The 25,479-nt window shown below is 41.9% G+C and overlaps 1 protein-coding gene across 1 annotated transcript; it reads left to right on the plus strand.

Moving 5' to 3' along the window:
- Positions 1-17,951: 17,951 nt before the first annotated feature.
- On the plus strand, positions 17,952-22,624 carry LOC307135756 (potassium channel subfamily K member 17-like; the record flags this gene model as incomplete). The annotated part of the gene is made up of 5 exons (XM_079832395.1): positions 17,952-18,185; positions 18,599-18,713; positions 18,828-18,994; positions 19,174-19,342; positions 22,410-22,624. The coding sequence occupies 5 exons, from the start codon at positions 17,952-17,954 to the stop codon at positions 22,622-22,624; spliced, it is 900 nt and encodes a 299-aa protein (XP_079688521.1).
- Between the last annotated feature and the right edge of the window lie 2,855 nt (positions 22,625-25,479).

A 25,479-nucleotide genomic window follows, 5' to 3' on the forward strand; every position in this document is an offset into this window, starting at 1 on the left:
GAACAGTTATTGTGCATGAAGGAGGGCAAGAAATGATTACACATTTGTGCATACCTCTGGGCCAGATAAACCCCCAAAGGACATTTGAATGACTCTTAAACATGTCGAAACTCTCATGTGGCTCAGGAGATGCTGTGCACATTAGCAAATATAATAGCATCACTTTATATCTACATCTAAAGCTGGCTGCCTGTATGTATATATATGTGTGTGTGCGTGTGCGTGTGTGTGTGTGTGTGTGTGTGTGTGTGTGTGTGTGTGTGTGTGTGTGTGTGTGTGTGTGTGTGTGTGTGTGTGTGTGTGTGTGTGTGTGTGTGTGTGTGTCTTTTAGTGGAGAACTTGCTGGAAAAGATAGAACTAAGGGTCATGCAGTTACAATATACTGTAAAGTACTGGTAAAGGCATTTGTCTCACTGACACTGATTTATTGTCTTATTTATATAGTTCTACTGTACAATATCACTGTTTTTTATTGTTTTACATTTTTGATCCAATATAAAGCTGTCTGACAGATATTTCTGGTCATTTCACTGTTGACAAATGTTTTTCTGATGTTGAACTGTACCTATTTTGTTTCATTAATTCACAGTAAGTGTCTACTTTTTTGAGGTGTAAAAAGATTTTGTTTTCAATCAATGGTAAACTGACATTTTTACTTTTACTTACAGTAGATGCAAATGGAGTAAAGATCATTTTGGTTTCCAAAAACGTATTTAACAGTAATTAAATGTTGATTCTTGTACTTTGCACTCATCTAATATATAAAGTATCTATTTTGTAGAAGCAATATATAAGAATGCTGTTCTGTTTTACAGATATTCCAAATTGTAGTCTTTGATTGCTACTGGCAACCATATATCACATTTGTCTGCTCGAAAATCTCAAGACTAAGATCTGGGCTGTGTTTCCCAAAAGCATCATGAGCCAAAGTTGATCTTAGAGACCGGGGCATTTCCTTTGAGGAGGCAGTGTCTCCTCAAAAAAACTAGATGAGAAAATAATCGATATTGCAAAAATAAAACAACGCAAATATTACAAAATGTGACATAAAAAAATTTGATGTCACTCGTTTTTATAAAGTAACACCACCCAACAGCGGTAATTTTCAGTAACGCTCGTATTACAACACACTTTTAGCCTTTTAAAAAAAAGTAAAAAGAAAAAGAGCAAGACTGCGAGACATTAACAAATGAAAAATTGAAGTAAGTTACCTGTTCGTGGTCAGTTAATAGCAACGTGTGGTGTCCAAGTTTGTAAATAAAGACTAAATGACAGCTTCTGATATATTTGTATAGCGATTTATTTCATCCATTCCTGTCATTCATGTACCTTTGTATTGTGTGACATAGTCCAGTGAAGGCAGGTTTAGGGCGGGGTTTACAGGAGTGCCGCGAGGCATGATTTCGGCCTCTGTGCTCACGCTGGCCAGTGGAAAAGCGGCTATAAAGAAGGCTTAAAGGCTCTGTCGTTTCAAAAGAATAGCACAACGGCGAGCGCATCGAGTATAAATACCTCCCCAAACGAACGAGGCATGCGCAGTCAGTGAAGGCTCGCGCAGCCTTTCTTGCGATAGGCTTGTTTGAGATGAGCAAAATCTGCGCAGAACCGATCACCGGTGATCAGCGCAAGATGCATTCCGGTTAGAAATGTGTCCGAGGCGGTCTGCCTTGCTCTGATGTCATGCAGACGTATGTCAAAAAACTCTCGCGAGCGAAAGGCAGATTCTGCAGTCGAGCGCAGTTGCTCTCCACCGACTGCGCTGAGCAAAAGCATGATGGGAAACGACTTGCTGATGACACAGCTTAATGCTTATTGGTTTAAACAACCGTGATGTATGGTTCTTTTTTAAAAAATTTGATTTTAAAACTCTGATATCATGTTTTTATGTGTGAATATTCCCAAACTTTCTAACAAAGGCGATCTCTCTGTGGGTTATGTAATTGTTGTTATATTTATTATATATATATATATATATATATATATATATATATATATATATATATATATATATATATATATATATATATATATATATATATATATATATATATATATATATATATATACATACAAACATGTATGTAGGCCTAATTAAAGTCAAAATGATTGATAAACACGTCTTTCGAATGGAAATAAATAACAAAAACTTTGGGTGTCTTGTTCATAATATTTATTTTCATATAAAAGTAACAGAACTTAAATTACATCCAGTTTATCAGCAACAAAGCGCACGAGTGTGAATCCCGCGATATCCTCCTTTGATCTCGCAGGTGTCAGATCCACTACCAGAAGAGAGAACTGTCCGTCTTGCCTTCACTTTTTTCACTCCTCCCCTCACTGCAGCCGCCTAGTCTCGGCTGAACTGCAGGCGAGGCGAGGCGCATCTCAAACAAGCCTATTGTCTTGAGCCTTCACTTTGCCAATTACACTCACCTAAAGGATTATTAGGAACACCTGTTCAATTTCTCATTAATGCAATTATCTAATCAACCAATCACATGGCAGTTGCTTCAATGCATTTAGGGGTGTAGTCCTGCTCAAGACAATCTCCTGAACTCCAAACTGAATGTCAGAATGGGAAAGAAAGGTGATTTAAGCAATTTTGAGCGTGGCATGGTTGTTAGTGCCAGACGGGCCAGTCTGAGTATTTCACAATCTGCTCAGTTACTGGGATTTTCAAGCACAACTATTTCTAGGGTTTACAGAGAATGGTATGAAAAGGGAAAAACATCCAGTATGCGGCAGTCCTGTGGGCGAAAATGCTTTGTTGATGCTAGAGGTCAGAGGAGAATGGGCAGACTGATTCAAGCTGATAGAAGAGCAACTTTGACTGAAATAACCACTCCTTACAACCGAGGTATGCAGCAAAGCATTTGTGAAGCCACAACACGCGCAACCTTGAGGCGGATGGGCTTCAACAGTAGACGACCCCACCGGGTACCACTCATCTCCACTACAAATAGGAAAAAGAGGCTACAATTTGCACAAGCTCACCAAAATTGGACAGTTGAAGACTGGAAAAATGTTGCCTGGTCTGATGAGTCTCGATTTCTGTTGAGACATTCAGATGGTAGAGTCAGAATTTGGCGTAAACAGAATGAGAACATGGATCCATCATGTCTTGTTACCACTGTGCAGGCTGGTGGTGGTCGTGTAATGGTGTGGGGGATGTTTTCTTGGCACACTTTAGGCCCCTTAGTGCCAATTGGGCATAGTTTAAATGCCACGGCCTATCTGAGCATTGTTTCTGACCATGTCCATCCCTTTATGACCACCATGTACCCATCCTCTGATGGCTACTTCCAGCAGGATAATGCACCATGTCACAAAGCTCGAATAATTTCAAATTGGTTTCTTGAACATGACAATGAGTTCACTGTACTAAAATGGCCTCCACAGTCACCAGATCTCAACCCAATAGAGCATCTTTGGGATGTGGTGGAACGGGAGCTTCGTGCCCTGGATGTGCATCCCACAAATCTCCATCAACTGCAAGATGCTATACTATCAATATGGGCCAACATTTCTAAAGAATGCTTTCAGCACCTTGTTGAATCAGTGCCACGTAGAATTAAGGCAGTTCTGAAGGTGAAAGGGGGTCAAACACAGTATTAGTATGGTGTTGCTAATAATCCTTTAGGTGAGTGTGTATATATATATATATATATATATATATATATATATATATATATATATATATATATATATATATATATATATATATAGTTTTAAATTGTTACTGACTTTAGTTATTACTTTGGAATAATTGTTAAAATAAAAAGGTAAAAATATGATGAAGCTTGATGATTACTTACATAGAACATTACATAGTGTAAAAATAAAGTATTTGTTCTCTCTATGCAATGTTTATTTAACCTGGAAAATTAAGTGTAACAGGGAAATGTATTTACATTTGATGTATAAAAAAAATTGATAACTCATTTTAAAACACCACTGGTAGAGACAATTGGTGTGCAATTGATCTACGATCAATTTAGGCTTACTATGCTTTTGGGAAATGCAGCCCTTGGTCATTTTTTTGTTTTATGATGCACTAGTTTGCATGACTATGAATAGATTTGTTTGTGCAATAAGGTTCTGAGCAGTCATTTGCATAAGGGAGCAGCCCTTTTTTTCTTGTTTCATCAGATTGAATAGCCATAAAATGGCCTTTCTTTGTTTACTTTATGTAATCTGGAATATGCCAGCAATAAATATAGATATCATGTCAAGATATATAGTTTGGGTAAAAAAAGTTTATAATGTAAAATCTGGCCAGGTCATTCCCAAGTTTTTGTCAAATTAATAAAGCAATTTTATTAATTAGCTTCACATTTAGTTTATTAGGAAGTTAATTGTAAATAAATATAATAATTAAAATGATTCAGTATATATATATAGATACACATACATACCCATACCCACACACACACACACGTCTCAAAGAGAAAATCGTTGTCATGGGAACCAATGTTTTACTCATAACACAAGGTAACAAACATCTTCTTCAGACCAATGAGGAATCTTCCTACATTTCTCTTCATACTATAGGGAATTTCCATTGCTGCACAGCGTGCTTTCAATGACACATTTCTTGAATTTTAGAAATACTTAATTTCTAATGTTAACAAAGAACTCTGGAAATAATCTTCTAATTACTGTATCTAGTTCTTCAGTTAATTTACCATTACTTCAATAACCCATGGAAAACCATTTTGTGCAGAATCAATGACATCTTTAATATTAGCAAATAACATCTAATACAAGGGTCACGCCAGAAAGGTCAGAATATTACACTGGTTCATTTGAGCAGTTCGATATATATAGCCACCTCTGCTTACCCTAGCTGTGTACACTGAGGTAACAGGCCTGAGAGTTACAGTGCATCTGGAAAGTATTCACAGCGCTTCACTTTTTCCACATTTTGTTGTTTCAGCCTAAATGGATTAAAATAATATTTTTCCTCAATTCCACAAACAATACACCATAATGACAACTAGAAAGACGTTTGTTTTAAATCTTTGTAAATTTATAAAAAAAATAAATAAATAAATACGCTGAGAGCTGTCCCGTAACCACTCCTTTGTTATCTTGGCAGTTTGCTGCCTCCACCATGCTTCACTGTAGGGATGGTATTGACCAGGTGATGAGTGGTGCCTGGTTTCCTCTAGACATGATGCTTGCCATTCAGGCCAAAGAGTTCAATCTTTGTTTCATCAGACCTGAGATGGTCTGAGAGTCCTTCAGATGCCTTTTGGCAATTTCAGGCGGCCTTTTATTGAGTGGCTTCCGTCTGGCCACTCTACCATACAGGCCTGATTGGTGGAGTGCTGCAGAGATGGTTGTTCTTCTGGAAGGTTCTCCTCTCTCCACAGAGAAACGCTGGAGCTCTGTCCGAGTGACCATCTGGTTCTTGGTCACCTCCCTGACTAAGGCCCTTCTCCCCCGATCGCTCAGTTTGGCCGGGCAGCCAGCTCTAGGAAGAGTTCTGGTGGCTACAAACTTCCATTTACAGATGATGGAGGCCACTGTGCTCAATGGGACCTTCAATGCTGCAGAAAATGTTCTCTACCCTTCCCCAGATCTGTGCCTCGATACAATCCTGACCGCATGGTTGCGTTTGTGCTCTGATATGCACTGTTAACTTTGGGACCTTATATAGACAGGTGTGTGTGCCTTTCCAAATCATGTCCAATCAACTGAATTTACCACAGGTGAACTCCAGTCAAGTTGTAGAAACATCTCAAGGATGATCAGTGGAAACAGGATGCATCTGAGCACAATTTTTAATGTCATGGCAAAGGCTGTGAATACTTATGTACATGTGATTTAAAAAATAAAAATTTTCAAAGATTTCAAACAAACTTCTTTCACATTGTCATTATGGGGTATTGTTTGTAGAATTTCGAGGACAATAATGAATTGTATTAATTTTGGAATAAGGCTGTAACATAACAAAATGTGGAAAAAGTTAAGCACTGGTAATACTTTCCTGATGCACTGTAGTTGGACTGCTCTTTTCATATTCGCTTACTTTGGTTACTGCTGGGATTGACCATATTCCAACGGCTGGAGAGCGAGATAGTGATCAAGCAGTTTCAGATGGAGTTCAAGTTAAAGTTCTTGGTCAATTACACCAGTCTTGATAGACCAGCACTTTAAGTTTTTAAAGGTGAGCACTTTTAAAAAAAAAAAATCTAGATTTTAATTCTTTGTGGTGGTTATGTGCAGCAGTAATTCAAACTGATCCTGTTGTGTGAAATCATACATGGTTATGGAAACCTGGACCCCAGTACCAAGGTCAGGGCAGGTGTTCTGTGTGTTTTATGCCCTGTGTGGGATCCCTCAAAACACTGTATGTGAACACGTTTTAGGAGAGAAAACAAATGCAAAGTGCCAATAGTTGGCTCATTACGTCATCTTGTGACATTTAAAGACTTTTTGAGCAGGCGTTAGCTACTTTCCACTGACAATAGTTGGCAATACTGAATGTTAGCTTGCTTTTTGTGCCCAAGAGTATATGATCTAGTTAAGTCCATGTCATTTTAACAAGAAACTATGCCTCTACCCGCAGGTTGAGAGCTGTAGTTGCAATCACATAAGTTTACGGATGTTCATTGAAACAATGGTTTCTGGAAATACCAAATTGTTGAATTATGTTGGTAACGACCAAACTTGTGACCATAGTTGGCTATAGATGCTTTTGGGAAGCACACCCCAGTTGAGCAAATGCCTCAGCTTTAGCCAGGGTTTCCTTAAGCGCGGAGTAGTCCAAGTAATACTCCTCAGATTGATTTATTCCAAAATTTGATTGGATGCACAGCCTTTGAAGACAATCACTGTTATAGACAGTCAATTCAGTGAGAACTGTGACATTCAGCACACAATACAATGTTTACATGCTATAATGTATTTGAATATGAACATTTCAAAATTACAAGATGATTATGCTTATGGCTGCAAAACTGTTCTCACTGATATCAAATATTATTTGCTGAATACAAATTGGTATTCATAGTTGTACCCTAATGTAAGGTGGAGTTTTATGATTGCATTAGTTCAGGAGTGTCAAAGTCCTGGAGGGCCACTGTCCTGCAAAGTTTAGCTCCAACCAAACATACTTTAACTAGCTAATTAAGGTCTTCAGGATTACTAGAAACTTCCAGGCATGTGTTTTGGAGCTACAATCTGCAGGACAGTGGCCCAGCAGGAGCAAAGTTTTATCACATTTCTTTGTAGAAGTGCTGGCAGTAGCTTTGTAGCTTTTAATGTTCAAGAGGAGAACACTGGCTTTGGCTAGGAACCATGGGCAGTGTTTCCTTTCAGTCGGTCACGTTCTACGTACGTCAGACGTCACCAGAGAATTGGGATCACCTTAGGGAGCCCCTATCAGCTTCGAGCTATAGAGAACAGGCCAATGGGCCATTGGCGTGCGAGAGTTGCATCTCGCACTCCGCCCCGCACTGCGGGTATAAACAGGAAGCGAGAGCAGCGCACTATTGTCATTCACTTCGGAGCCGTACGGCGTTGATGAAGCAAGACTGCTTTTCTAAAAGAGAGCCTATCTATAAGAGAGATCCAGCGAACGAGAGGAACGCTTTGTGTTGGCGAAAAGGCACAATCAGTGCGACAGCATGCTCACCGCTGCATCTGCATAACAAACTGCTGTTCTCACAGCAACTGTTGGTTCAGTGAGGGCGTTTGTCTCAGTGAGTGCAGACACAGGACTGCACTTATCTCCTGTGTGCTGCCGCAGTCTTCCCCTGGGTGCTTCAGCACCGTTAAAAGAGCATTTCCTCACAAAAGAGCAACACGGGTGTGACACTGTGTCTTTTTCAAGACATCATTCCACCTGTGCGTTTCTGGATGCAGTTGTTTCCTGTTCTGACGCATAAACATGTTGAGACTGCATTCGTGGGTGATCCATGATCTCTCAGGGGAACGGGATCACGTCGACATGCTGTTCATCTCACCTTCCTCGTGAGGGTTTGAGTGTTCAGCGTGCCGTGTGCCGTCTAGCTGCCGGGTGACAGTGGGGGTTGTCACGGCAACCCAGCGCGCAATCGGCGCTTCAGATGCGCGGTTCGAGACTGTGACCCCTCAAACGGGGTTCAGCCCCTTTGCTTATACCCCGATCTAGTTTTGTTTCTGGTGCACCAGAAATGGGGCTACTTTGGCTGATAAGCCTGGGTGACCTGAGGTTTACAGCGAGGCTTCCCCGCCGAGTACATCTCTGTGGCCCCCACTCCTCTATCGCATCGCAAGCATGTTGAGACTGTGTTCGTGGGTGGTCTATGCTCTCTCATGAGAGCATTACCACGTCGGCGCGTTGTTCATCTTGCCTTTTTCATAAGGGCTTGAGTGTTCAGCGCACCGTGTGCCGTCTCACGGCCACGCTCACTATCTCACATGTCTGCTGGTAGCTTACAGATGGGATTGCTGGTCCTTTAAAAAAAAAAAAAAGGATCTATCGTTTCATTTGGGGCTCTAGCAGAGGACAGATGTCAATTGCTGCATCGGAGAGAGGGCTGTTATGTGTTGGAAATGGTGATGCTGAGATGCCCACTATAATAGTGGGCGCTCATGCTGAATCAGATTCATACTTGACAGCCATGCTTTTCCGGGTGGCTGAGGCGTAGTGCAACGCGTAAATCGCCTTGCCCGCCCCTTGCCTTTTTCTAGATGTGCATTGGAAGGCTTTGGCATTGTGGGACTATTTGGTGCCAAAATATGGAACACCAAAAGGGCCATAATCTGAAAGTTTCCTCTCTCTAACTACCCTCATTGGTGGGGTGGCAGTGCCACTGGCAGGCCACCTCCGCCCTGCTTTCTTTGTGCACAAGGGTAGTTCTGAGCAGAGGTTGAGCTGCGCACAGCGCTGGCCCTTGGCCAGACGATGTCCACCCTGGTCCAGAAACACCATTGACTCGGATTTGGTCAGGAGCTGCTCTCCCCGGAGGAGGGCCGGGGGAAAACCATTGGTAATTCTGTTCTGCCACTGGTGTTAAAAACAGCCAGTGATACCCAAATTCTTAAGAGCAGTTCCAATACCTCTGGGTCTCGGGAGTTCAGGAATGTCAGCGTGTGACGCTACAAAGCCTCGCCTCTCTCATTCCCCTCCCCACAAGAGGGCGAGAATGCAGTGTGTGACGCTACAAAGCCTCGCCACTCCCATTCCCCTCTTCTCAGCGGTGCGAGGACGACAGTGTGCAACGCTATGCCTCGCCGCTCTTGTTTCCCGCTGAGGAAGGAGGTGAGGCAGACCGTGTGCGACGCCACAAAGCCTTGCCACGCTCAGCCCCTCCTTCTATTGGAGAGTGCGCTTGGTGGTGTACGACGCTCCCATGCGTTGTCACCCTCTGGTGCCTCTCCAAATCACCAGCATGGGGTGCTGGCTGTGGGGATACACATAAGCGGCCTTCCCACACTCGCACACCCCCTCAGCGGAAGTAGGTAGTGTTGCACAGCACACTCAGACACCGCGCTGCAGGTACGTCTGTGGTGCTGTTGGTCTGCTTGCACGGTCACTGGGAGCCTGGCTAGTGCTTCCCAGCCCGTCTCGCCGGCTCGTCCGTACCATCAGACTCGGCTGTGCGATTAAGTTTGCCTGGCACTCCCCCAAGTTCAGGGGCGTTCACTTCACCTCCGTGTCGAAAGAGGACACCCCTGTGCTCTAGGCGGAGATCGCAGTCCCAGAGCCGGTCCCTCCAGCCGATATGAAGTCCGGGTTCTACAGCCCCTATTTAATTGTACCCAAGAAAGCGGCGGGTTATGGCCGATCTTGGATCGCAATTCTTGAATCGGTCCCTTAAAGAAATACCATTCAGAATGCTAAACGCAAAAACGCATCTTCAGGTGCATCCGTCCCCAAGATTGGTTGGCAGTGATCGACCTGAAGGACGTGTACTTTCATGTCTCGGTTTTCCCTCGACACAGACCGTTCCCACGCGTTGCGTTCGAGGGACAGGCACATCAGTACAGAGTCTTACCCTTCAGGCTGTCCCTGTCGCCCGTGTCTTCACGAAAGTCGCGGAAGCGGCCATTGCTCCATGAGAGAGCATGGGGCACCTCAGACGGTTGGGGTTTCAGGCCAAGGGAGAAAAGAGCAAACTCTGCCCCACGCAGAGGATCTCTTTTCTCTGTACGGAGCTGGAATCGGTCGGTCTGACAGCGCGCCTCACCGAGGAGCGCATCCAGTCTGTGTTGAACTGCTTGAACTCGTTCAAACGCAGGACAGCGGTACCACTGAAACATTTTCAGAGGCTCCTGGGGCATATGGCATCCGCAGCCGCAGGAACGCCACTGGGATTGCTTCATATGAGACCGCTTCAACGCTGGCTACACGACCGAGTCCCGAGATGGGCGTGGCAAAGCGGAACCCTCCGTGTCCAAGTGATGCAGAGATGCCCCCAAACCTTCAGCCCGTGGTCGGACCCTTCGTTTTTATGGGCAGGAGTGCCTCTAGAACAAGTGTCCAAGCATGCTGTTATCTCCACGGATGCCTCATCCACCGGCTGGGGCGCCATGTAATTGGCTTGCAGTTTCGGGTTTGTGGACGGGGCCTCAACTGCAATAATAATAATAATAATAATAATTTATTACATCTATATAGCACTTTTCTAGGCACTCACTCAAAGTGCTTTTACATAGAAGGGGGGGAATCTCCTCAACCACCACCAATGTGCAGCATCCACCTGGATGATGCGGCGGCAGCCATATTGCGCCAGTACGCCCACCACACACCAGCTGATTGTTGGAGAGGAGACTGAGGGATGATACCAATCTTATATATATATATGGGGATGATTAGGAGGCCATGATGGACAGGGGCCAATGGGCAAATTTGGCCAGGATGCCGGGGTTACATCCCTACTCTTTATCGAAGGACATCCTGGGATTTTTAATGACCACAGAGAGTCAGGACCTCGGTTTAACGTCTCATCTGAAGGACGGTGCTTGTTACAGTATAGTGCCCCCATCACTATATTGGGGCGTTAGGACCCACACAGACCACAGGGTGAGCACCCCCCGCTGGCCTCACTAACACCTCTACCAGCAGCTACCTAGTTTTTCCAGTTGGTCTCCCATCCAGGTATATAAATTGCCTGGAGTTGTTAGCAGTTCGTCTTGCACTCAGCCGCTTCAAGGAGCCGCTCAGAGGCAAGCACATTCTGGTCCGTACGGACAGCACGGCGGCCGTTGCGTACGTCAAAGAAAACAGGGTGGTCTACGCTCCCGTCGCATGTCACAAATCGCCCGCCATCTCCTCCTCCTCTGGAGTCAGAAGCATCTGAGGTCGCGTCATGCCATTCACATTCCAGGCCTGCCTAATCGTGCAGCCGACGAGCTCTCACGTCAGCAAGTTTTCCCGGGAGAGTGGAGACTCCATCCCCAGGTGGTCCAGCTGATCTGGAGTCGCTTCGGGACCGCACAGGTAGACCTGTTTGCCGCCCCGGACACGACCCACTGCCAGTTGTTTTATTCCCTGACCGAGGGGACTCTCGGCTCGGATGCTCTGGCACACAGCTGGCCCCGGGACCTACACAAATATGCGTTTTCCCAGGTGAGCCTTCTTGCACAGACACTGTGCAACGTCAGGGAGGACGAGGAGCAAGTCCTGTTGGTTGCCCTGTATTGGCCCAACCTGACTTGGTTCCCAGAACTAGTGCTCCTCACGACAGCCCCTCCTTGGCCCATTCCTCTGAGGAAGGACCTCCTGACTCAGAGACGGGGCAGCCTCTGGCACCCGCGTCCGGACCTCTGGAAACTCCATGTCTGGTCCCTGGACGGGACGCGGAGGTTCTAGGTTCTAGGTGGTTCTACAGTGGTAGACACCATCACTTCCGCTAGAGCTCCCTCTATGACTGGAACCTGTTCGTCGATTGGTGCTCTTCTCGCCGAGAAGACTCCCGAAGATGTTGATCAGTTCGGTGCTTTCCTTCCTACAAGACGGGTTAGAGCGAAGGCTGTCTCCCTCCACCCTCAAAGTTTATGTTGCCGACTAAATCCGCCTCGCCCTCCCTCTATACCCTCTTGGGACTTAACTCTGGTGCTAACCGCACTGCAGTGAGCGCCCTTTGAGCCTTTGCAGTCAGCTGAGTTAAAAGTTCTGTCTCTGAAGACAGTGCTCCTGACTGCATTGGCCTCCATCAAGAGGGTGGGGGACCTGCAGGCATTTTCGGTCGACGAATCGTGCCTGGAATTCAGGCCTGGTAACTCTCATGTAATCCTGAGACCTCGGCCTGGATACGTGCCCAAGGTTCCCACCACTCCCTTCCGGGACCAGGTGGTGAACCTGCAAGCGCTGCCTTCGGAGGAGGCAGACCCAGCCCTAGCTTTTCTCTGTCCGGTTCGCGCCCTGCAGACTTACGTCGACAGAACACAAAGCTTCAGGACCTCAGAGCAGCCTTTCGTCTGTTACAGAGGACAGCAGAAGGGAAAGGCTGTCTCCAAGCAGAGGACGGCCCACTGGATAGTGGATGCCATCGTCTTGGCATATGAAACCTAAGACGTGCCCTGCCCGCTCTGGTTAAGAGCCCACTCCACTAGGGGTGTTGCTTCTTCACGAGGCGTTGGCTCGTGGCGCCTCACTTACAGATATTTGTAGAGCTGCGGGCTGGTAAACACATTTACTAGATTCTATAGCCTACGTGTAGAGCCGGTAGCTTGCTCGCTTCCCATAGTCAGTAACACCGGAGTGCCCGTTCTAGTGTCGGCTTGCTGCGCCATTCCCTTCCCCATGGAACGGATACGTGCGCTTATCTGCTCCAGTCGAGTTCCCCTAAAGATAGGCGAACCCTGTCGAGTCCTCCACAACCCGCGGCAGTCGGATGTGGCGGAGCATCCGACGCCAGGTCTAACACTCATTTGCATTGGTGGAACTTGTGTTAGGCTGGGTTCCATATGTTGTGACCCCCACGGCGGTCCCATATGTGTATTCTTCCACGTTACAGCTCCCTACGGCAAGCTTGTGTCTTTCCCTCTGCAGAGTTCCTCAGCCGTCCCAGTACGGTGTTGTTCTCCCGCCGGGAGCCACCCCTGGGACTTCTGTATGTTGCACTGCCCAAGGCCAGTCCATACGTGTATTCTCCACATGGTAACTCCCTCCGGGCATGATGTGGCTTCCGCAGCGGCCCTCCGGGCACGCTTCCCAGCGTTATCCAATAGTCTGCTGAGTGGGTCTTGTGGAACAGCAGTGTGACTCTCCCTGCATGAGTTTTCCTGCCCAGAACAGACAGGGTCTGAGGGGCTCTTCGCTGGGCGCTGGAAGTGGTAGTAACTGTGGCGTTTTCCATAGGGATCCCAATTCGTTGTGAGTTCCGACCCGACTGTAAGGGAACGTCTCGGTTACGTATGGTAACCCTCGTTTCACTGAAGGAGGGAATGGATACATACGTCCCATCGCTACAGTTGCTGTACCATCACTGCATGGCAGAGTCACTAGTTCGGCTCCTCAGTGAAAAACAATAGTGCACTGCTCTCGCTTCCTGTTTATACCCGCAGTGCGGGGCGGAGCGCGAGATGCAAATCTCGCACGGAAATGGCCCATTGGCCTGTTCTCTATATCTCGAAGCTGATAGGGGCTCCCTGAAGTGATCCCAATTCCATTCCCTCCTTCAGGGAACGAGGGTTACCATACGTAACCGAGACGTTCTCCTCTTGAAAATTAAATTTTCTGAATAATGGAATTGACCAAATCTAATGTACAGTGGCTCAAAAAGTATTTGGACAACTAAAACTTGATTGTCATGGGTTTCTATCTTATAGTCACGGTTATGACATGGCGTACCCATAAGCTGGTACCATGTTCGTTTGCGGCACTCGATGACGGCAATTTGATTTGCGGCATTTGCGATTTGCGGCACATCTCTGCATAGCCTCATGGAGCGTGCTGATGATGATGACATTATATATATATATATATATATATATATATATATATATATATATATATATATATATATATATATATATATATATATATATATATATATATATATGAATATTAATATACACATACATACAATTTATTTATTTTTATATGTAGTCCTCTTCTATTATTGATTGCTATCAGGAAGTGAAGAGAGTTTCAAAGAGAATTTAAAAAGTGTTTATGAAAAATTCCCTACCCAACCTTTAACCAATTCATTTTTAAGTAGATGTTTGAAGTCTTGAATCCCTTTTTTGACAATGGATTCTGCACAACCAAGTAGGACAGTTTGCGGTCACAACAATATTTATACTGCAAGAAATTTTGAATGGTGCATTTTGTTAGGAGCCATGTAGTTTTGCATACAGTACAGCTCATGTTATACAGTACATCAAACTTTATGTTTATGTTTTTCGAGAGCCTTTTTCAAAAGAGATATTATGGTGCATTCAAGTCATGTCGAAAATATCATATTTACGAGTTTTACACACATGAACACCACTACAGTCGTAAATGTGAGTGGGAAGCTCTGTATTTTTGCTCCAACTAAAGTGACTTAAGTGCACCTGACTTCTTTTTTTTTTTACCTAAACCATATTCAAATACACATTCAAATGTCCATAACTCAAACTATATCTCTTTCTCTATTTATTCATACCTACATAACTGAATTCAAGTGCAGTGGTTCAGAGATTTGAAAATAGTAAATATTGGGGTTTCACACATTTTGCGTACGTGTATACTGCATGTTTAAGTTTGTCTAACATAACATATATTTAATGAGTCTAACATAAAATGGTTAAATAGTGCCATCTATGAGATTTAGGGGAAAGGGGGACCATTTGTGACTGACCATATTAGTGTGACCTTATTTGTTTTTTAGTTTTTAGGGTTTTTTTGTAGTTTGTAGTTTGTAGTTTTGTAGTTTTGTAGTTAAGTAACCAGCAGCCATATCACCCTGCAGCCCAAGACTGGTTTCCCACTGAAGCTAAGCAGGGCTGAGCCTGGTTAGTACCTGGATGGGAGACCATCTGGGCAAACCAGGTAGCTGCTGGTAGAGGTGTTAGTGAGGCCAGCAGGGGGTGCTCACCCTGTGGTCTGTGTGGGTCCTAACACCCCACTAATAGTGATTGGGACACTATACTGTAACAAGCACCGTCCTTCGGATGAGACGTTAAACCGAGGTCCATAACTCTCTGTGGTCATTAAAAATACCAGTCCTTCGATAAAGAGTAGGGGTGCAACCCCGGCATCCTGGCCAAATTTGCCCATTGGCCCCTCTCCATCATGGCCTTCTAATCATCCCCATATACAGATTGGCTTCATCACTCTGTCTCCTCTCCACCAATCAGCTGGTGTGTGGTGGGCGTTCTGGCGCAACATGGCTGCCGTCGCATCATCCAGGTGGATGCTGCACATTGGTGGTGGTTGAGGAGATTCCCCCTTCTATATGTAAAGCGCTTTGAGTGCCTAGAAAAGCGCTAAATAAATGTAACAAATTATTAAATTATTAAATTAAAAATTCTTAATGATCTTAATGATCACACATCATCATAATGTTGATTGAAATATTTTGGGTGAAATACAGCATTGAAATAGCGAGGTGAATTGTTACAGACGCCCTGTCGCATAAATTCAGACTTGCACAATGTGTAAATTAGCATTGTCAGTGAGCAATGAGAAACAATCCAGAAAGATTTCCGTGTCTAATGATGCATGGCTCATTTTACCAGAACCCTTTTCCAACTTGTAAAAATAGGACCGCCACTAGGCCCATCAACCTAAGTGCACACTTTAGCTTAGTCAGTTCTGTGGCATTCCTGCCATTTTATAACCTTGCAAACCCAACAAATTAAGATTTTGTTGTTGTTCAATTTTCTTACAGAATATTTCAACGGAATAACATGATGAACCAGATCTAAATGTTGTCTAAATTATTCAAAACCAGTTGGATAGAACATCAAATATATTAAAAACAGGACACATAAAAGACAAACAAAAATATGTTTCCAATTATCTGTGTAATATTGATCAGACAATGGTTAACCTATTAAATTAGTATGAAATCAGTTTAATTACTTGTGAGAAATGTATCGTATTGTGTGTCATATTAATTCAATATTGAGTTTAGGAAAAGAGAACCATGTAAACAAAAGCATCTACTTTCATGTAAGTATTCAAAGGCACTTTAACTCTTCTCTTTCAGTTTGATTAACATCATTGTAAATCAGTAAATCAGTAAATCAGATTTAATAATCTGATTTACTTATGTAATTTGTTAAATATAGTATTTAATAATACTTGTTGTCTTTATTTGACTATTATAGGCTTTTCACAGACAGGCACAACTGGCTTGATACTGTTTGCAACCAGCTCCTTTAGTCCACCCTCTCATCACTTTGATGAGATTTCAAGGTTTCAAGGTCTTTCAAGGTTGCCTGGGAGGGAAGGGTCCGTACTTGGACCCCTCCTTTTCTCCATATATTCATATACATTACTGGGACCTATACAGGCACATGGATTCTCCTACAATTTCTATGCTGATGACACAGCTTTAATTTTCATTTCAGGCAGATGATCTGACGGTATAGCTGTACGGATCGTGAACTGGACATCTCTGTTGGCATGGAGGAAAGGCCCTGGACATTGTTTGAATCTTTGTATTTTTAGCACTTGTTGTGCTATTTCCTCCTTAAGATGAATTGTTTGTTGTATTCCTTATTCATAAGTTGTTTAGGAATAAAACATTAATAAATTACCCAGTTTTTTCTCGATTGATAGGGGGAACAAAATTAGAATGATTTCTACCTAATAATTTTTTTTCAAATGAAATGGGTAACACTTTACAATAAGGTCTAATTTGTTAACATATTTACTAACCTAAACTAAACGCAATACATTTGTTACTGTATTTATTCACCTTTGTTAATGTTAATTAATAAAAATATTGTCGTTCACTGTTTGTTCATGTTAGTTCACAGTGCATTAACTAACATTAACAAATACAACTTTTGATAATGTATTAGTAAATGTTGACATTAATGTTAACTTTTAAATGCTGTAGAAGGCCAGTAAATGTTTTATTTCTTGTTAACTAAAGTATTTAACTAATGTTAACTATTAAAACCTTATTGTAAAGTGTTACCATTAAATGTTTTAGTTTGAGTTGGGCGAGCATAAAAAATTAACTTTATAAATGTATCCATTTAATTTAAACTGTATTTGATCAAATTAAGGTGGACCAACTCAATAGACCTTACTCACAGCAACGCCATCTTTGATTTTTTTTATGATTTAATATGTTTTTGGATTGTTCTGCTGACGAAACTCTGCAAAAATATCTAGCTCTTTCTAATTTCAGTAGACAAGAAAAGAGACCATATGAGCTGTGGAAAATTATAAGTGATCTAAGAGTTTTGTACAGCCTTTTACATCGGATGCCATTGAAAACACGGTACGTCTATCCCGCACAGCCTCGCTTTCATACCTGTCATGGCACTGCTCTGAATAAGGTCTATTATTTATTTCAATATACATATATTGCATAAATCTGTCTTTTATGAATGGGGATATACATATATATTTTTTGGATGGAAATCCTGCTCAATTAAATTGGGTTTGTCCAATGAGGTTTTTTTGGTTTGTTTGTTTTTGAGTGAACAAACAAGAGATCCAGATTACTTTCCTTCAGAATATATGTGGAATAATTGATTCATGGAATAAACCCATAACTGGAGAAGCTGATTTTGATACGTGAACCCGATACTCGGATGAAAATGCTATTGGCAGAGATTACTGATTGTACCTTCTAATCGTTTCAACCTCCCGCTTTAACTCCTCACTCCCTATGTCTTCTGCTCTCCTTCAATCAACATTTGCATGCCAGGTCATAAGGTCTGATTCTGGCATTCATTACACAGGAGGTGATTTGCCTGTCACATAAACAGAGTAAATCCACACCCTGTAGCACTATCCTGCAGCTGCACTGGCAGACAGGTGAGCCAGGCAACCAAAAGGCACTATGCTCCCCATGTTTTCAGGAAAGTTAGGTCAGTTTCTTAGCATGACTTGGTTACCTTCTATTCTGTTCCTTGGAGTTATTTATGTAGCCTATGTCCTCATTGGAGGTCTGGTCTTCTGGAAGCTGGAAGGATGGTATGTGTTGCAACAGATTGATCTCCTCAAAGAGAAAAGAATGAAACTACTCGAGAAGTACCCTTGTTTGGGTCAGAATGGCCTCCGAGATCTAGCAGAGGTATGAATGGATATTGAGACTAGATTTTCCATAACTAAATGATATACAGGGCTTTTTTTAACAGTTTTTCTTATATTCCACAGTAACAGCAATAACAATGATGGGTAGATACAGTGAGGAAATGCTTGGACAATTTTAAAGACCTTTTGCAATGGATGTGTGGCTTCTATGGTTAATTTGTTTCAGTGTTTCAAAAACCTGAATTCACTGAATGTATTCACTGAAACACTGAATGTATTATGCTGAATGAATAACCAAATGGAAATATCTTCATATACTTCTTTTTGGTCTATTGTTGAGATTATTTAAATGGCTATTTTAGCTTTTTGTTTAATGAAATGACACCCTCAGTTACTGTTTCTGTTTCATGTATTACAAATAAGTACTTATTGCTTGTCATTACTGTCTCAAAGATGATAAAAGCTGCTACCGTGAGTGGCTTGAGTCCAGGTAGCAATGACACCGCAGATGGCTTCTGGAAATTTACCAGCTCATCTGTGTTTGCGGCAACAGTGGTCACAACTATTGGTGAGGAATGGGAAACTTAATACCTTGAATTTGTCCAGTCCAGTTCAATCTGGTTTGTTGTGTGGCATCCATTCAATTGGGTGAAGGTTACACAAAGTTTTTATCTTTCTGCAGGCTATGGGAATATCCTTCCACAGACAACGGCTGGTCAGATCTTCTGTGTGTTTTTTGCTCTTTTTGGCATTCCTCTGAACGTAGTGATCTTAAATAGAGTTGGAAAATACATGTTGGCCATTGAGAGGAATTTCTGCAATTTTCTGGAGAAAAAAATTGATAGAGGGGTGAGAATTTAACTCCTTCTTTAAATATGATTATCCATCAAATATGGATTGTTGAGTTGTAAATAATAAAAATAATGATTACACAGATATTTGTGCATATAAGGAATGAAAATAGAAATTAACATGTTTGACCTTTACATGCACACACACTGTGCCCATGACTCTGTTCTTTCCCACAGAAATGTGTACGAATATCCATTCACAGTATATCCTTCGTAAGTTCAGCAATACTGTACTTTGTAGTTCCTATGCTGCTCTTCAAAGAGTATGAGGGATGGAGTTATGCTGAAGCCATTTACTACTGCTTTATAACACTTAGCACTATTGGATTTGGAGATTATGTTGCAGGTAGGAGACCACACATACAAAAATTAACAGACTTTTAATTGTTGACATGTATCTGAACTATATAACAAATACTTTCTGATGCTCATCTGCTCATTGTTATCAGTTATCTAAGTAATGGCAGTTGTTTTTCTATCATTACATAAAGCCTTATTTTTTTACTATTAACCACCTGAATTATATTTTGTAACTATTGTTGTAGCCCTATATTCAGGAAGTGACATTACAGCTTTGGCGGTGTGTCATTCAAAATTGAATTTGAATTTTCCTGAATTTGAATTGAGGTAGCAAATAAGATGCAGAATTGTAATTCACATTTAAAATACTGTATATGTATTTGTTTTTTATATGGTGGAACACCAAGAAAGTCTATTTATAAACTTTAATACAGTGGTTTCCACACTTGGTCCTGTAGTAGGCTTCCCCCAAAAATACCCATTTTGGATATGTCTCACATCTGACACAACCATTAAGTGTTGAAGTCCCTATAACGAGCTTGAGTTGAATCAGGTGTGTTTTATTAGGGAGACATACAACATGTGCAGAGTTGGGGATACTCCAGTGCTGTGTCCCAATTCGTATGCATCCTAAATAGTATTCTAAATTAGAATTAGTGTGTCCTAAATTGTAGTATGTTGAAATGAGTATTCCAAATATACCCGAATGGTCTACTTTTTCCGGTTAGAATCCAAAGTGCAGATACATACACACACTAGTGGCTAATATTGGCCACAAGCTTGGATGAGGATTCGATTCAAAAAAGTTGTTCCACGGGCAAAGTTGAAGAGCAGGGGTGACCGAGCATTTGCTGTAAGGAATAGTTTGCCCCTTTATATTAGACAGGCACAAACACTTGCCGTTTTTAAATCTAGCCTAAAAACATAATTTTATAGTCTGGCATTTGAGACTATCTGAGAGCTGCTTTCTTATTGTTTAATTGTCTTTTGTTTTGTTTATTTTCCTTTGTTACTGATTGTTTGTATTACTGATATTTTAGTTTGTGTTTACACCTGCTGTTTTTAAAAAGTGCTTTATAAATAAACTTTGACATTGACTTTGAAACTACATGCACAAAAAACTACAAAAATGGCAAATGTTCCATGGTCCTACTGTCAAGTAGAGATGTTTCGATAAAGGGTTTTGAGTGATTAATGATCAGTATCAGTATCAGTATTTCAATGCTATCTACATTATATTTCATCTGCAACAGCATTGTGAACTTTTGTAATGATACGTTTGGTCATTATGCAAATTGCAAACACATGAGGAGAAGAAAGAGCTTATTTCCCTAAAAGAGTAAGCACGGGCGTGACACTGCATCTTTTTAAAGATGTTATTCCACCCATGCATTTCTGCAATAGTCCCTGTCCTCATCTGACGGCCACAATCACTGTTTCACATGCTTGGGCATAAGCATGCTGAGATGGCCTTCGTGGGTGGTTAATTTTTTCACATGTGAACATGACCACGTCGGCATGCCGGTCGTAACTCTTCTTTCTCCGGAAAGCTTGAGAGCCCCCTGCTGTTGAACAGTTGCTGCTTGTGTGTAAAAGCACAGCCATGGGGCTGCTTGACACTCTGGGAGATCGCAAAATCCCTGTGGACCTCCAGCTCCTCAGCGTGTCGTGTGCTTCAAGCTGCTGGCTGACAGCGTGGGTTGTCACGGCAAGCCAGCGCATCGCTCGCCCCTCAGGAAAAGGATCCAGATGTTGATTTCTGCATCGGGGAGAGGGCTATTATGCTCTGGAAATTAAGATGATGCTGAGCTTCCCACTGTAATGGTGTGCACATGCTGAAAGAGTTGACAGCCATGCTTTGGGTGCCCTCAAGTGCTGTGTGCTTGGCCTCGTTCTGACCTTTCGTGTCTGGGGGCGCAGCGCGACATGTAAATTGGACTTTAGCAGTATGAAAGCATATCAGCGCCATTGTGGAACGCCAAATATGCCAAAATCTGCTTACCTTTTTTCTCTCTTGCTACCCTCGATGGTGGGGCAATCAGGGGGTTCGTGGGGATTTCCCAAGTGGGGAGAGCAGTTGCAGTGCAGACCTGGCGAGGACATACCATCCAGCATCTGTGAGAGAACAGCAGCTCTCGCTGCTGGGGCTTGCAGTGCTGCTGGTCAGGCTACCTCTGCCGGGGTTAATGCAGGAACTGTGCATGATGACTGACCATGATCAAGTCACAGTGCAGACCCTCAGACAAATCACGCATTCTCGATGCTCCCATCTCACATGGTAGCCTGCAAGAGCCTGCTCCGAAGTGCTACCAAGCCCTCGTGAGCTGTCCCTCAGTCTGCTTGTTGGCAAGGCCGTCCGTTCCCCTGTGGTTGAGCCAATTTTCTCGCTTGCTCATTCAGATCATCAGACTCGGCTATGTGATTCATTTCACCCACTACATGAAGTAGTTCAAGGGCATTCAGTTCACCTCCGTGCTGGACAAGGATGCTCTGGTCTTATGGGCAGAAATCACAGTCCTACTGGCTTGAGTTTTGAATCGGGCCCTTCACAAGCTCCCATTCAAAATGTTAACGCAGAAACGCATTTTTGAATGAATTCATCCCGAGATTGGTTTGCAGCGATTGACCTGAAGGATGGGTACTTTCATGTCTTGATTGTCCCTTGACACAGACTGTTCTTGCGCTTTGCATTTGAGGGTCGGGCATACCAGTACAAAGTCCTTCCCCTCGGCCTGTCGGATACATGACCAAGATTCCTACCACTCCTTTCAGGGACCAGGTGGTGAACCTGCAAGCGCTGATCCTGGAAGAGGCAGACCCGTGCCCCCTGAGGGCTCTGGCTTGAGTGTTGCTTCTTTGTGGGCTCTGGCATACGGCACAGATTTATGTAGAGCTGCGGGCTGGGCGACACAAAACACGTTTGCCAGATTTTATATCCCCTCTGTTGTGTGACTGTGTTGAATTTCTTTGAATTGCTAATCAGTCATTTATTACAATTATTACATAATTATATTACATAATTTCATTACAATTCAACTTCCATTCCAATATTTTCATTTGAATTTTTCCCAAACCTGATAACAACCTCTTTACAACTTTGTTTCTCCTGCCAGATCACAATCCAGCAATAGACTACCCAGACTGGTACAGTTGTCTGATGGCAGCCTGGATATTCTTTGGCCTGGCTTGGCTGGCTCTTCTGATCAATCACTCCATTGATCTACTGGAGAGTGTGAATGCTTACTTGAGAGGAAGGAAGAATGCACAACCACAAGTGGAGGAGCCCAAAGAACAGCCGGAAAAAGGACTGAAAGCAGAAGAAACATGATCATTGAATTTAAAACAGGAGGTGTATGAATAATACTGTAACTACTAATCATAAAACAAAGCATGGTTAATTATTAAATCAGTTATTCAATGTTTAAAGTATCCTTCAAAATTATAGTCAAAATGGCAAACATTTATTTTAAACTGAGCTAAAGGTTTTGATCAGCGAGCAAAGTTTATGGTTAAAACTATCAACAATGGGTCTCATTCGCAAAGCGTATACGCACAAATTTGTGCGTGAAATGTGAACTTTTTCACAAACAAATCATGATTAATCAAAGACTTTAGTTCTAAAATGTATTCTAAATTCACAACAAAAAAATTGGAACAACTGAAACCACTCATACGGAAGAATCACATATTCTTGGTGGCCTTATAAACATGTTAAGATGAAATTTTAAACATAGATATAGATATATAGATATATATACTATATATATGTGTGTGTGCATTTACATTTTCATCTTATATATGCATTAGAAAGAAAAGGTGAGTTAGGCGAAAATGTTAGCTCAACCCGTAAGAAAGCTCTGCATAAAAAAGCAGATACAAGTATGCACTAATCGGAGGTCTGTAATTTCTGTAAAAAAGTATTTATTGTGTTTTAACTTGGTTTGAGGATGGCACTCTTGGAATTGCTCGAGGATCTTGCTCTCAGTTCTTATGTTCTTATTTGGAAATGTTTTGGGGGTGTTTTAGGCTATATAAATGACTTACCTCAGGCACGCGGTCGCTCATTCAGAATACTTGGAATTCATCAACATTAGAACAAGGTTAAGAAAAAATTTATGTACGTATGCACACACATGTTGTGAATTAGGCAAAATGTTTCAGTGAGACGTTCAAATGTGCGTATAAATACGAATAGCATAGACTACGCCATTAATAGTAAATGAGACCCAAAGTCTTTAAAATCTCAGTGGTTCACTGAAGATTATTCATTGTCACACAAACTAACAGGTCCCTAAAATTCATAATTGAAAAAGAATGAGTTTGTGTCTTATAACAATTTTATTACACACATTGAGTCAATATATTTCAAGTGACATGAATCTGGCACACCAGTTCATAATCATTTTGATTATATATTTGTAAGAGTGTGAATTATACAATGACTTTGAGGGCAGGTCTAGCTTTTTTAAAGGGAATCATAGTACAATTTTGTTTGTACAAACCTTAACATACCACATAATACAAATTTACTGAAGACTATCCCAAAATAGTCTTTTTTTTTTGCCCCAGAATAGTCAGACATCAACTCTCAAATACTTTTCAAACTAAATATTTAAGTTGATACTGAATATACTTATGTGATATGTAAATCTAAAATAAAAACTGGTAAATGTCAACACTATGCTTCGTCTTTGTACCACATGATATAGATCAAGATTCTTGACAATAAAAACGATTGACAGCACTGATAGCATTTCTGCTATGTAAAATTATGGGTCCCATGAATCCCAAGTATAGGCTGAATTAAGGTAAAGTGGGCCATTTAAGCTCAATGGGTAATTAATTAACTAACATGAACTAATAATGACCAATACATTTGTTATTGAGTTAATACTGGCTGCAGATAAAGTCCTAATTGTTGGTTATTTTAATATCGATATAGATAAGGAAAAAGACACATTAGGATTGTCATTTAGAGACATTCTAAACTCTATTGGAGTTAGGCAACATGTGTCAGGACCCACTCATTGTCTTAAGCATACTTAGATTTAATATTGTCACACGGAATCAATGTGGATGCTTTTGAAATTCTGCAGCAGAGCAATGACATCTCAGATCATAATCTAATCTCATGTATACTTCATTTAGCAAAGGCTGCAAAGCCAACTCCCTCTTACAAATATGGTAGGTCTATCACTTTTACCACAAAAGATTTGCTTTATAAATAATCTTCCTGATCATTTTCATATCCCCAGCATCCCAGATAGCTCAATGTTGCAACAGAAACTATTGACTCTCAGGCACAGTTGCTCCTTTGCACGAAGATTAAAGGAAATAGTCCAACCTAGTGGTACAAAGAGCACACTCTTTGTGCCCTTGGTCCAAAAAGGTTGCATCTAGTCTCTTGAGAGCCATGGGTAAGTTTTGGGCATAACATGCAATAAACTAATCAGAGTCTCCCTTTAAAAGTCAGTTGCACTTGCCCCATGGGGGATTCACTATTTACATGGCGGAATATAGACACCCTCAACCTGACAAGTCAGTTTAAATACATATGTGTATTGCCATGATTGGTTAAATAAGTAGCCAATTTAATTCGTCGTTACTGCAAATAGGTAATTCTGATACATGCAATGACTAACCATTATGACATGTAGACATTTTTATCTTTATGTAATCCTTTCAAGTCAAGTCAAATTTTATTTATATAGCACATTTAAAAGCAACAGAGTTATGCCAAAGTGATGTACAATAAGACAAAGTGCATATAAAAGAAAGCATAAAAAGAAACAAGGCAGATTCACAATATAAACACAATAAATACACAATATAAACACTTTTGATCCGATACAATCTAAGATAATAAATAATCAAATCTACCAATATCGAGCTAATCAAAAGCCAGAGAGAACAGATGAGATTTAAGAGCCGATTTTAAACTGCAGCAAAGAAGGCACGACCACCCTTAGTTTTACAGCGAAAACGTGGGACAGTTAAAAGAAGCTGATTACATGACCTAAGAGTTCTTTGGGGAGTATAAGGAATCAGAAGGTCACTAATGTATTTTGGTGCAATACCAGATAGAGCCTTGTACACAAATACTGCAACTTTAAAATCGATGCAGTATTTTGGACAATTTGCAGTCAAAAGATAGTAGTTTGAGGCAGGCCACAGTACAGAGAC

This window comes from Gobio gobio, assembly GCF_949357685.1.
Source record: "Gobio gobio genome assembly, chromosome: 13".
NCBI lineage: Eukaryota > Metazoa > Chordata > Actinopteri > Cypriniformes > Gobionidae > Gobio > Gobio gobio.